Here is a 14665-nt window from a genome sequence, read left to right as displayed (position 1 = left end):
GGAATCTGGGAACACAGATCCATAATTCCTTGAATGTGACATCACTGATTGATAGGGTTGTAAGTGTGTGGTGTTGCTCTTTGAGAGGACCAACAAGGACACTGGGAAGAAGGGCACAGATGAGTGCGGTAGAACTAAGGGATCAGGGAATACAGATCCATAATTCCTTGAAAGTGGCGTCACAGATATATAGGGTTGTAAAGAAAGCCTTTGGCACATTGGCCTTCATAAATCAAAGTACTGAGTACAGAAGTTAGGATGTTACACTGAAGTTGTATAAGTCATTGGTGAGGCCTAATTTGGAATGTTGTGTGCAGTCTTGGTCACCTAGCTACAGGAAGGCTATCACTGGGATTGAAAGGGTGCAGGGAAGATTTACAAGAATGTTGCAAGCACAGGAGGACCTGAGTTTTAGTCAAATGTTGATTCAGTTAGGATTTTATTCCCTGGAGAGTTTAAGAATGTGAGGAGATTTGATACAGCTATACAAAAGTATGAAGGGTATAGATTGGGTAAATGCAAGCAGGCTTTTTCCACAGAGGTTTGGTGAGACTAGAACTAGAGAGTCATAGGTTAGTGGTAAAATGTGAGATGTTTGTGGGGAACATGAGGGAGAGCTTCTTCACTTGAGAGTAGTGAACATGTGGGATGAGCTACCAAAGGAAGGAGTGGATATGTGTTTGACTTGACCATTTAAGAGAAGTTTGGATAGGTGCCTGGATGGGAGGGGTATGGTACAGGTGCAGATGGATGGGATTAGGCAGATTAGATAGTTCGGCACAGACTAGATAGGCCAAAAGGCCTGTTTCTGTGCTATAGTGTTCAGTGACTCCAAGACTCTATGACGTGGTACATGGAACTTTAAAAAATAGAGAGCTGTGTGGGAGGGCAATTCAGGTAGTTTCTACAGTAGGTCACATGGTCAGCACAACATTGTGGGCCGAAGGGCCTGTAATGTGCTGTAGATTTCTATGTTCTATGACTGTTGTAATGTAGTTATTTTGGCCTTTTCCTGCCGGAAACTATGATTTGACCTTTACTGGCCGGCAGGGATTGTTTCTAAATCAATACACATTATGAGATTCTATATTTCAATTAACATTATGCTGTTTCACCGTTTGTATTTTAAACCAAATTGCAGCATTCTGTGAGCAAGGCCACACATCAAGGTTTGAGTGTCCAGCTGGGTTGTGATGTTCAGATGGAGAGCCTGCATATTTCCTCTTCGTGCCATTGGGCAGGATGTACAGGAGCCTTGGGTTGATACCACCAGGTTCAGGAACAGTTATTATCCTTAAGGCTTCTGAACCGGTGTGGATAATTGCATTCACCTCAACACTAAACTGATTCCATAACCTTCAGACTCTCTTTCAAGGACTTTGTAATTCATGTTCTCAGTATTATTTATTTTATTTGTACAGTTTGTCTTTTGCACATTGGTTGTTTGTCTATCTTTGTTTACGTATATTTTTTCATAGATTATATTGTATTTCTTAGTTTTCCTGCAGGCATTTACAGGAAAATGATTTCAAGGTTGTATATGGTGACATGTACGTACTTTGACAATAAAGTTACTTGATCTGAATAGATGCAAAGAAACATGCTTGTTCTAGTAATGTTGTGGTGAGTGTAGAAGCAGTGGCCTCTCCTGGGGTAACCAAAGGTGTTTTTTTATTTGTTAAATGTGGTTTTTTGATCGTAAGACTACACTGGACCCCAGTAAATTTGAGATCAGCAGGTCTACCACATTAGTGAGCTGCTTGTGGTTCGGGATGGCCAGCTGGCCTATCGTAGGAGCTAGCCGGTGGTTCAGAGAAGGGAGGAGAATCAGGCTACCAGGCTGCACGAGGAGCTGGATTAGGTTAGGAGGAGCTGACATGGGTGCAGGTCGTGCTGTTGCCTGCTAGTCGAAGACACCAAAGTTGTGCAAAGACAGTGGGCAGAGAAACTGCGAGTGACTGTCTGGGGCGTTTCTTTTGCAATCACGAGACCCTGTTGGATGTTGGTTGCCTCAGGCCTGTTTTCCCTGTTGGGTGGGAGAGACAGGTGGAAGAGAAGAGAGTTGCCTCTGTCAAAGTGAGGACTAGGCCTCAGGCCGCGGGCTTGCCTGCCGCTACAGTCCAGCTGAAGAGGAGACTCTGAAAGTGGTACAGTGTGGCGTCTGTGCTCGGTTGGGGATAGTCTGTCCTGTCAGTGCTGCCCCCCCAGTGTTGGGTCAGTGGAATTGCTGCTGATCTGCCGGGAACCATCAGTTTGCAGGGCCTTTCGCTCAGGTCTTGGACTAAAAATATGTTTTCCTGACTTTTTCTTTTCTTTCTCTCTCATTTTGAATGCACGTGTATGTTTTGGCACTTTGGCTAGAGAGGAATGCTGTCTCTTTCTTTTTCCATCTTTTTATTATTATTAATAACAACAAAATAAAATTGGTACATAAATAATGGGATTACAAACGTACATATTTCAACTAACTATGAAAGATTACAAAAACAATGATTACAGTGTAAATGAGTATTCCCACATCGTAAAAGATACAATATACAAATAGACAAGGCGAACGCTGTCTCATCCGGCTGTGTTCATGTATTGTTTGAATGATAATTAAACTTGATTTGCTATTAAGCAGGAAACTGGTAATCTGAACAGGAAGTTGCTGGGAACTGTTTCCCTGCCTCGTGGGGAAATATATTAACAGAATTTGGAAAAACTTAAAAGTTTCCATGATGTTTGCTGAATAAATGATCTCTGTTGTCATTGTCTGTGGTCTCGACTGAAACAGGCCGCATTCCAATGTGAGGTTTGGGCACCAGATCCAACAGGGGCTCCTGATGGTTGTCGTTTCTGGAGTGTGGCAGACTGCGGTGTTGCTCATAGCTCTGACATTGTTCTACTAGCAGTCCGAATTGTTTCTGTTGCTGCTGTCGATGTGTCGACCCTTCCTGTCCCTCCAAATGTTCATTGAAGTGTTCTTCTGCATTGATCAACCCCGGGTCCCCCCGGGAACCTGACATCCACCTTATGCCTCTGTCGGCGTCAGTGATGGGGAATGGACCAGCAAGTGCATTTACATCAATTTATTAGAGCCAGAAGCAACCGTGGCCTGGATGATGGGGATTCTTGATAATGGATTGCTTTCTTGTGCTGTCACTCCTTGTGGGTGTGCTCAGTGGTAGGGAGGGCATTTCCTGTGTTGGACTGGGACGTGTCCACCTCTTTCTGTGGACCTTTCCATTCCTGGGCTTTCCGTATCCAGCCGTGGTGTTTCCAGTCAGGATACTCTTCACTGGACGGCTATAGAAGTTCGCCAGAGTTTTAGATGACGTGCCAAATCTGCACCAACTCTTCGGGAAGTAGAGGCGTGCCGTGCCGCTTTTGTTATGGCACTTGTGTGCTCGTCTCAGGACTGATCTGATAGGGTAACACCAAGGAATTTAAAGCTACTGACCCTTTCCATCTGCAGTCCCCCAAATGAGAACTAGCTCCAGGACCCCAGACATTTTCCTCCTGTAGCCGATGATCTGCTGATGTTGAGTGAGAGGTTGTTGCTGTGACGCCATTAGGTTACAGAGGAATTCTTCAGATGTTTATGTAATTGCAGCCCATGGTGGCTCTCATTTTGCAAATGTAATTTACTTACCTCTATTTTTCCATCAATAATCTGACTGTAGCAGCTTGTCTACTGTAAAAACTTACAGCTGCCAACCTTTCACCTGCTGGCTGGTGCCTGAAACTCTTATGTAATCCCTTGGACCTAAAGTGAACTTCAAACTTACCGATATATTATTGATTTTAATTGTTCCCACCTCTGCCTCTTCACCATGTTACGTACATAAGTTTACCAGAGAACTGGCAATGCCTCTATTTTCTACACTGTTACCTTACATCAGTTTGCTAATCATCCCAGAGAATCCACCTGCTTCATGTCCTCTCGTCACCCCTTTGTTAATCCCTCTGCTTTGTTCTCCACCTTTATATTTTTGATAAAGGAACGAAAACTGAATTAACACCTAATGATTGAAGAACAGCGTCGCCTCCACCACCAAATTCCTGAATGGTCCATGAACCCATAAACATTACCTCATTATTCCTGTTCTTTGCATTGTTTATTCACTTTGTAACTGACAGTACAAAATGTGTCAGAGTCAGATGTTTCGTCACTGACATATGTCCTGAAATTTATTGTTTTGTGGCAGCAGTACAGTGCAATACCCAAAACATTACTGTACGTTACAAAAGGAAATATATTAAAAATCATGCAAAAAGAGAGTAAAATAGTGTTGTAGAACATAGAACAGTACTGCACAGTACAGGCCCTTCGGCCCATGATATTGTGCTGACCCTTTAACCTACTCCAAGTACAAACTAATCCTTCCCTCACACGTAACCCTGACTGCAAACATACTTTGATAATACACGAACTTCGAATATTTGGATACTTTGAATTTTTCTTTCATCTGTGTGCCTCTCTAAGACAATTTTAAATGCCCTAATTTACCTGCCTCTACCACTGCCCCTGGCAGAGCACTCCACACACTCACCACTCTTGTGTAAATAAGAAAAAACTTGCTTCCGATATCCCTCTATAATTTCCTCCAATTACCTTAAGAATATGCTTCCTCATTTTAGCCATTTCTGCCCTGGGAAAAAGTCTCTGGCTGAGAACTTAATCTATGCCTCTTTTTTATTACAGAGGAATAGGTATCAAAACTTTTACTGATTAAACATTTATTCTGACTTCTGCCCTCTTGCTTCCAGCCCTGATGAAGGTCCTTGGCCTGAAATGTTAACTGTTTATTCCCCTCCATAGATGCTGCCTGACCTGCTGAGTTCCTCCAGCATTTTGTGTGTTGCTCCAGATTTCCAGCATCTGCAGAATCTCTTGTCCCATTCTCTTTTAAAATACATTTGACCGAGCTTGTTTCCAGAGGCACGACTGTGCAGAATCTCTTGTGTCGCTGATGAAAACTGGTTTGGTTTCACAGCAGGTGCTAATTTCTGGTTGCAACATTCCCAGAAAGATAGTGAAGTCTTAGCAAAGGTGCAGAAGTGATTTACCAGGCTGGTTACAAGAATGAAGGACCCCCAAGTCATTTTGTGTACAGGATAATAAGAGCCATCGATCGAGTGGACAGCCTGAAGCTTTTTCCCAGGGCAGAAATAGCTAATCTGAGGGGAGATAATTTTAAGGTGATTGGAGGAGAGAGTGCAGGGGAAATATCAGAAGAATGTTTTACACACACAGAGTGGTGGGTGCATGAAACGTGCTGCCTGGGGGGGGGGGGGAGGTAGAGGCAGTTGCATTAGGGACATTTTAAAGACTTAGATAGGCAGATGGCTGATAGAATTATGGAGGGCTATGTAGGAGGGGAAGGTTAAATTGATTTTAGAGTAGGTCAAAGTGTTGGCACAACATTATGGGCTGAAGAACCTGTACAGTGCTGTAATGTTCTATATTCTAGAGTCCACTGCACAGTTTTCAGAAGCTGTATTTCTTGGAACTTGCTGCCCATTATGCCACTGGTGTTTAGGGGAACAATGAAGGTCCTGTGTCTCTGGTAGTGTTCTGGGCTCTGTGTCAGTCGCTTCCTCTCGGTTTTCACTACTGTCAGTCACACAAGTCCCGAGTGAAGACTCAGGAATACCACCGCGCTCGGATGTAGAAGAATTCTTCGTTGCTGTTTCCATAACAGTTTTGTTTTATCAGTCAAGGTTGTTACCCTGAGCTGTATCTCTGAACCTGGAGGACCGGTGGACCACTCTTAGTCCGGCCTCTAACCTGTTTGGCATGGGTGACCCTACCAAGACCCGAAGCATAAAGTCCCAACTGCAGCCAACATAGTTCTCCGGGTCATTGAGGCACGCAAAACTCCAAGTCATGGCAAGGTTGTGGCCCTCTTACAGGATTTCCTGGAATCCGAGAATGTAATTGGGGTGAAATTGTCAAGTGGCAGCAGACGGTTAATCGTGGCCATCTTGTGCTGTGTCATTCTAAAACCTGGTAATTTTAAAAATGTAATTATATAAATGTCTCTTTACTGAAGGTTGAAATAGTTTGTCTCACCACAACATTCTATAACTTGCAGCATTTGCTGACAGCTGTTTAACTTACAGTTGTCTTGTTGCAGCTTTTCAGTCAGCAGTCGCAAGGATTATGAAACTGTCAGAGCCAGGGCAACAATCTTGTTGAAACAATCTGCTTCATTGGTTCCACAGCCAATAGACTCACTTTCAAGGACTCTTCATCTCATGTCTTGTTGTTTATTGTTTGTTTATTTATTCATTTATTATAATTTTTGTTCTTTTTGTATTTGCACAGTTTGTCGTCTTCACTCTTGAACACCCAAGTTTTGCAATCTTCCATTGATTCTGTTATGGTTATTATTCTATAGATTTATTGAGTATATCCACAAGAAAATGAATCTCAGTGTTGGATATGGTGACATCTATTTACTTTGGACTTTAATCTTTGCCTGTCCTGTTTGTTTGGAGTTCTGACAGTGGAAACTCCAAGCAGTTTCAAACTCCTGGGAGTCCACACCTCACACAACCTCGCATGGTCCCAGAACACATCCCACACAAGCAACGAAGCTCCCCTGCTTTCTGAGGAGGCTGAAGGGAGCTGGACTTTGCACATCCATACATCATTTTATAGATGCACATCCTGACAAGCTGCATCACTGCTTGGTACGGAAACTGCACTGTGGCAGACAGGAAGGGTCGACCATGGGTAGTCAAAACTGTCCAATGCATCACTGGCACCAGCCTACCTGCCATCAAGGATGTATATACAGAAAGATGCTGGAAAAGGGCCAGTAACATCATGTAGGATCCCACCCACCCAGCTTGTGGACTGCTTGTCCCACTCCCATCAGGGAGGGGGCTACGTAGCATCCACGCCAGGACCACCAGACTCAAAAACAGTTACTTTCCCCAAGCAGTCAGGCTGAGCAACACCTCCACCTACTAACTCCATCACTACTTTATTTCCGGTAAGTCACCTCATCAATTTATATTACTTCAACAGCCTAGCATCACTGTACAGGCATAAAATCAACCTAGCTCTCTTCTATTTATATTTATTGTGTTTTTATTATTATCGGGTTCTTTACCTTTTGTGGATTTTTTGTGCTGCATTGTATTCAGAGTAACAATTGTTTTGTGCTCCTTACACTTGTGCACAAGGAATGACATTAAACAATCTTGAATTTTGACTGCTTTTTTTTTGCACATTGGTGGTTTGTGAGTCTTTGTGTGTAGTTTTTCCGAAATTCTACAGTATTTCTTTATTTTCCTGTTAGTGTATGGTGAAATTTACGTACTTCGATAACAAATTTATTTTGCCTTTGATCACTATTTAGCAGCCCCAGGTCAAAGTTCAAAGTAATTTTATTATCAAAGTTCATATATGTTGCTATATTTATATTTACCTAGAGATACAGTACAAAGTCTTGAATTATGATGTGACTTTTTTGCCTGATTATTTTAGTAGGAAACTTCTTAATGTTAAATTAAGCTTCTATGTGAAAGATTGTCTACGTGCAGATGGATTTTGAAGGATGTACCTTGGTTTTTGACTACTTCCAATGGCGTAGTGAACCATGCAGGATCCAGATTTTGTACAACATTTCTTTCTCATTCATTCTTTTTCAAGGTTAGCTCCGAAAGGAGCCATTGTGAATCTGACTTCCTTTACTAGTGACATTAATGATTACTCTAGTGACCTTGGTTCTGCTCCCTTTTATCCACAGCACAAAGGCTGTCGTCCGCTTCCATACCCCATTCATCGTGGAGAAGCACAGGCAGCTGTGCCAGCTTCGTGAGCAACTTGTCCTCGACTGCAATGCGGAGTGGCTGAAATTACTGGAGTACGTCAGCGGTATTAACTTTGCATCTGAACTGTCTGTTAGGCTGATTGTTGAAGCTCTGAATGAAGTCGGAGAAATTAAATAGATCAAATGCAATTACAAATGTTTATGTGAAGGCTTGTGCCTCAGTTCAAGACCTTAAGTAGAAAACTGTTCTGCTGGAGCATTGCATTCTGTTCTCCTTCAGCAGCCTTCTATATGTATTAACCATTGAATAGACTACATATTGTTTATATTTCATATTGAGAAGTTATACTACTGGCATACTGTACTATACAAACGTCTTAGGGACATGTGGTATATAGACAGGGTGTCTAAGACTTTTGCACGGTACTCCAGTAATTTTAGATATTGCACTGTACTGCTGCTACAAAAAAAATCAAACTATGACATGTGTCTCAGAGTGGGAAAGGGGAATTATGTTTGGGAAAGAGGGGAGGGAGCTGGAAGCACCAAAGACACATTCTCTAATGATCGATAAGCCAGCTGTTTAGGAACCAAGTGACCTTGCCTGGTGCACCCTGCGCCACTCCCCCATCCCTGGCACTCCTCCTCTGCCACCTGTCCCACACCTCAGCTGTGGTGCTCCACCCTCGCCATTCCCAAACTTTTTTGCTCCCACCAGATTTACAAGTTCCTTCTCCACTCCATGTTGACAAATGCAGTACTGTGCAAAAGGAATAGGGACCCTAGCAATATGTAGTACCTTGCATTGTTTAAGACTTTTAACACAGTACTGTAGATATAATGGCCCAATCAACAAAATTGCTTAGGTTGAAAATTGTTTGTTGGAAGTATGTAATGATGGATAATTGATGGGAATTGTTATTGATTGGTTTATAAGAAATAGGAGTAGGAGTCGGCCATCCGGCCCATCGAGCCTGCCCTGCCATTCAATAAGATCATGGCTGATCTGTCTGTAAACTCAGCTCCAAATACCTGCCTTTTCCCCCATAATCCTTAATTCCCTTACTATGTAAAAACCTGACTAATTGTTTCTTAAATATATTTAGTGAAGAAGCCTCAACTGCTTCTCTGGGCAGAGAATTCCATAGATTCACCACTCTGAGAAAAATAGTTTCTCCTCCTCTCCGTTCTAAATCTTCTCCCCTGAATCTTAAGGCAATTTACAGTGATTGAGCACTATAGCACAGCACAGGCCATTAGGCCCAAGATATTGCGCTGGCACTTTAACCTACTCCAAGATCAATCCAGCTGTTCCGCCTACAAAGCCCTCCATTTTTCTAGCATTCCTATGCCTGGCTATGAGTCTCTTAAATGCCCCTAATTAATCTGTCTTTACCACCACCATGGCAGGGTGCTCCACGTACCCACCAATCTCTGTGTAAAAACAAAACCTACCTCTGATATCCCCCCCTATACTTACCTCCAGTCACTGTAAAATGACACCCCCTCATGTTAGCCATTTCTGCCGGGGGGGGGGGGGTGAGGGGAGAATCTGGTTATCCACTCTACCTCTTGTCACCTTGTACACCTGGAATCAGTTCCCCAAGAGGGAGTAAGAAGACAAAAAGTCTCCATGTGCTAAAAGTATACCGGAGAGGGCATAACATGATGTAACTTGCAAAGCCTTTCCCAGTGCCATCAACACTGTTGGCTCCTTCAGAACTGAACATCATTTGCCTGATGCCCCGGTTGGGATTTCTTCAGCTCTGTTCATCTCCACACACAATGGGCATGTTGTGATCTCTGTTTAATTATCCACTTAAGCACCATGTCTAGTTCTTTCACAGAGAGTAATTAACATCCCAGTCCATAAGAATCAACAATGCTTTAAATTGTTATTGAAAAGGCACAATAAAAGTCATGCAGATGTATACATCTGATTATGCTCTGTCAGAAGAGGACATTTTTCCTTTAATGCAATAATCAAAGAGCTACATTTATCTCTGCCAGTTTAAAGATAATTCAATAGCCCATCAGCTGAATTTGAAGTGCTGTCACTGTTTGCTTGGTGGAATTTGATTAGGATGCCAGATTCTGCCAAGAGCTAAGATAGTGCCTTTGACTTGTTGTCGTTCCCATGGAAAACAAGCACCTGATACCAGTTCATCTCTGAGCATCATTGAAATTAAAGGAATTGTGTGAAGTAGGGAAACGAAACTCCTTCGGTAATTTGTTATTTCAGGAAAATTATTCAGTTGACTTCTTTAACTACCTTCCAAATCTGGTGGACGTTTGAGTATAATGATTAAATATTTTACCAGGATTCATAAACAAGAATGTACACTCAGTGGCCTCTTTATTAGATAGCTCCTGTACTTAATAAAATGGCCACTGAGCGTATGCTCGTGGTCTTCTGCTGCTGTCGCTGATCCCCTTCAAAATTTAACATGTTGTGCATTCAGAGATGCTTTTTTGGCACATCACCATCATGAGGTGTGTTTACTTGAGTTATTGGTGCCTTCCTGTCCATTTGAACCAGTCTGGCCATTCTCCTCCGACCTCCCTCATTCACAAGGAACTTTTGCCCACAAAACTGCCACTCATTGGATTTTTTTTTGTTTCTTGCGCCAGACTTTGTAAACTCTAGAGACTGTTGTGTGTGAAAATCCCAGGAGATCAGCAGTTTCTGAGATATGCAAACCACCCTGTCTGGCACCAATATTTATTCCACTATCAAAGCCACTTGGATCATATTTCTTCCCCGTTCTGATGTTCAGTCTGAACCTCTTGACCATTTCTGCTTGCTTGTGTGCATTGAGTTGCTGCCACGTGATTGGCTGATTAAATAGATGCATTAATGAGCAGCTGTACATAATGAATTGGCTACTGAGTATATTAAGTTGTTTAGGGATATTTACGTTGTAATTGATTTTCTCAAAGTAATTCTCATTCTGTTCATGCACAGTCAGTTTGGTGAGCACTACCACGGAATAAGAAAGGCAATTGGTCACCTGGCAACCATTGACTGCATCTTCTCATTGGCTGCAGTTGCTAAGCAGGAAGGATATACCAGGTAATGAAGTATAATCTTGACCTTGCCTTTTTCCTGTATTCATCTTAAGGATTTCTCAAGATCTTGCTTTAATTCTTCTATTCACATCTAGTTTTGCTTGGATTTTACTCATGCCAACTTTGCTAGTGTCATAGAGCACCAGAGCACAAAAAATGGCCCTTTGGCCCATCTAGTCTGTGCTGAATTGTTATTCTGCCTAGTACCATTGATCTGCACCTGGGCCATAGCCCTCAATGCCCCTCTCATCCATGTACTTATCCAAATTTCCTTTAAATGTTGAAATCGAACCCGCATCCATCACTTCGTCTGTCAGCTACCACTGGCATTTTACTGTGTAGATTTTGCTTTAGAAAGAAGGACCTTATTATGTTATCAGTATGTTTCCCAGCTTTAAGGTGAATAAAGGACAGATGAAAATACTTTATTGATTGTACAGATGTTGTCATTTTGAACTATACAACAACCAATGTAATGCAGACTGCATCCCACAAATCAAAACTGAAATGACTAACCAGATACTCTGTTCAATTAAATTGGAAATTAAGACAAATTTTGGCCTGGGCCTCAGGAAAACTCCTTTAAATTGAGCCATAGCATCTGTTTCATTCTTTTCCAAAGGACAGATAGGATCTTTGTTTATTTTTACATCTGGCAGAACACTGTTCCATCAGAGAAACTTTTATTTGGCAAAGCTCTGACTGGTCAGTTTGCAGGCTGTGTGTTGAACTTAAGCCTCTTTCTTATCCTTGAACCAACATGTCATTTATATGAATACTCTGATAGCATAAACATTGATTTCTCCTACCTCTAGTAATTTCTCTTTCACCTTCTCTCTCCTTTTCCATTCCTCATTAAAGTTCCCCTCTTACAACTTCGCTTCGCTTCACCTCACCTGCCCATCACTTCCCTCTTGTTCCTCTCCTCTTTCCCTTTCTCCCATGGTCCACTCTCCTGTCCTATTAGATTCTTTCTTCTTCAGTCCTTTACCTTATCCCCCTATTACCTCCCAGCTTCTTATGGCACCCCTTCCCCCACCCACATATCTTCGCCTTCACTTGGTTTCATCTTTCACCTTTGGCTTGTGCTCCTTCCCCTCCCCCACCTTATTCTGGCCTCTTCCCCCTCCCTCCTGAAGCCTCGATTCCTTGTTGCTCTCTATAGATGTAGCTTGACCTGCTGAATCCCTCCAGCATTTTGTGTGTGTTGCTGTGGATTTCCAGCACCTGCAGAATCTCGTGTGTTAATTAATATTAAGTGCAATTTATTCTGTAAGACTAAACCCCCGTTCCAACCCTTGGCTCCCTGATTTCACGTAAGGTAGCTTTGGAACACTTGGCTATAACTTTTAACCAAGCGAATGAGTTGGTCCGAAGGGCCTGCCTACATCCTGTGTTACTGTGTGATTCTATGACTCTAAGTTGTGGATCGAGTAACAGCAAGGTGATGTGATGCACATGGTGTATCGAGAGGGCAATTGCTTATATTTAAAATACAGTGGATTCTGGTTAATTGGGACACATCGGGTCTAGTACATATTGGCCCCAATAAGGTGGTTGCCCCAGTTAGCTGAAGTTTCATGGAAATAGTTAAAACGGTATAAAAAAGACAAACAGACTAATTATGTATTCAAATAAAATACAAAACAAATTAGAACACTACCAATAGTACTACAGTACTATAAAACTGTGTACTAGTTTGTAATAGTTATCGACAAAGAAATTCATTCAGTGCTCGCTGACATACTTTATTGATTGACTGTAAATGAACAAAATCGGTACAGGTAATGGACTGCCTTCATACTATGTTTTTGATGATTGCCTCCTCCAAATCTTCATTTTCATTGCAGCATTCAAGATGATTGTCAATAGCTTTAAAGTTCTCTGTAGTTCTGCTGAAGTAGTGAAATCGTTTCATTTTCACTCCTGGCTGCTTCTGGCATCTCCAAGCCTGAATGCTTGAAACCATAGTGAACAAAACAGTTCAAATTACCTTGCTGCTTACTTCTCGGCTGTATCAGTATCAAAATTCACTGGATTTTGTTAACACAAACACATGCAACAGATGCTATTTTAAAAACTATTTGCTCTAAGCACTGTGTGACGTCCAATGGCCATGCAAGTGCATGTGACTGACACTAGTTAGAAGCAGTTCAGCAACCAATTAAATGGCTTTGGGTCCAAAATAAAGGGAGTCCTGGCAATTTTCCTGATTAGATGTTATTCTTTAAGAGTTGTCCCTAATCAGAGGCTGCCCCGATTAACTGTCAGCCCAATTAACCAGAATCCACGGTACTTTAAAAGGACATTGAGTTGTTTAATGATTTGATTACATGGTAAAAGAACAATGGAAACACAATAGCTTCTCTAAGTAAAAGTAAAGTAATGTATCCTATCTTAAATTATACTGACATTAGTAATGGCGTTAAAAACCTTATGGAGTTTAATTTTATTTATCTTAAAAGTTCTTCAGCAAACGTTAAAATTGAGATTGTATCGGAGGATGTCAGATGGTAGCTAAGCTTTTATATTTGTTTAGTGATACAGCATGGAACAGGCCCCTGTAGTCCAACAAGCCACACGACTCAGCAACGCACATATTTAACCCTAGTGTAATCACAGGACAATTTACAGTGACTTATTAACTCACTAACTCGAATGTCTTTGGACTGTGGGAGGAAACTGGAACACCCGGAGGAAACCCACGTGTGACTTGTTGGGGGGAGGGGCATGTGTTTTTCTGATTGTTGAAAGTCACTTGATTGGTTAGATTAGAAACTGCAGCTGCTTTTCCCATTGGATAGCGCTTGGCATTCTGTCGCAAATATCCTGGATATATATTGAGCACATGTGGGAGGTGCTAGTTCTCTTCCTTTGTCTTCAGGCAAGTGGTGAATGTGACCATTGGGAAGGTATGCTCTACATGTGCTTTCAGCTAAGTACGTTGGTTGTATGGACATATGTTTGTTGAATATTCAGCTTTGTAGTGTCTGTAACTTGTGAAGCAAGAATGTTTGGTGTAATTTTTACTGTTTGTAAATAAGTGATAAATTTACCTTTTCAGAGAATGTGCTTTCTGTTTCGCTTGATCTGCATAAACCTGGTTCAACATTACAACGTACAAACTCCTCACAGATGACATCAAAATTGAATTCCAGACTCCGACAGCCCAAGCTGTAATAAAGTTGTGCTAACCAATACAATACCGTGGTGCTCTATGTTGTTCAATAACCAATTGGTACCTGATTATGTCAGCTTTTAGACCATAAGACATAGAATCAGAATGAGGACGTTCAGCCCATTGAGTCTGCTCCGTCATTCTATCATGGCTGATTTATTCTCCCTCTGTATCCCATTCTCCTGCCTTCTCCCCATAGCCTTTGACATCCTTACTAATCAAGAGCCTATCAACCTCCACTTTAAATATACCCAGTGACATGGCTCCACAGCTGACTGTGGCAGTGAATTCCACAGGTCCACCAGCTTCTGGCTAATGAAGTTTCTCCTCATCCCTGTTCTAAAGGGACATCCTTCTTTTCTGAGTTTGTGCCCCCTTGTCCTTGACTTCCTGCTTTTGGAAACATTCTCTCCACGTCCGCTCTGTCTAGGCCTTTCAATATTGGAGAGCTTTCAATAAGATCCCTCCTCATTCTTGTAAACTCCAGCCTGTACAGGCCCAGAGCCATCAAACACCACGGATATGTTAACCCTTTCATTCCCAGGACCATTTTCTAAACCGCCACTGAACTCTCTCCAATGTCAGCACAGCCTTTCTTAGATAAGGAGCTCCTTTAATGACTAGCTGATTGTTAATATTATTGGTTCAT

The 14665-nt window shown here is 42.0% G+C and overlaps 1 protein-coding gene across 1 annotated transcript in view; it reads left to right on the top strand.

Annotated features, from left to right (window-relative positions):
• Nucleotides 1-14665, top strand: part of msh3 (mutS homolog 3 (E. coli)) — a 258875-nt gene that overhangs the window by 104472 nt on the left and 139738 nt on the right. The window contains exons 17-18 of the mRNA XM_059969397.1: nucleotides 7746-7862; nucleotides 10735-10842. Of these exons, the coding sequence (XP_059825380.1) occupies nucleotides 7746-7862; nucleotides 10735-10842 (225 nt within the window). The remainder of the gene's footprint in view (nucleotides 1-7745; nucleotides 7863-10734; nucleotides 10843-14665) is intronic.

The sequence above is a fragment of the Hypanus sabinus genome, chromosome 5, assembly GCF_030144855.1.
Source record: "Hypanus sabinus isolate sHypSab1 chromosome 5, sHypSab1.hap1, whole genome shotgun sequence".
In the NCBI taxonomy this organism is placed as follows: domain Eukaryota; kingdom Metazoa; phylum Chordata; class Chondrichthyes; order Myliobatiformes; family Dasyatidae; genus Hypanus; species Hypanus sabinus.
Note: the sequence above shows the minus strand (reverse complement) of the source record. Positions and strands in the feature narration are given on the sequence as shown.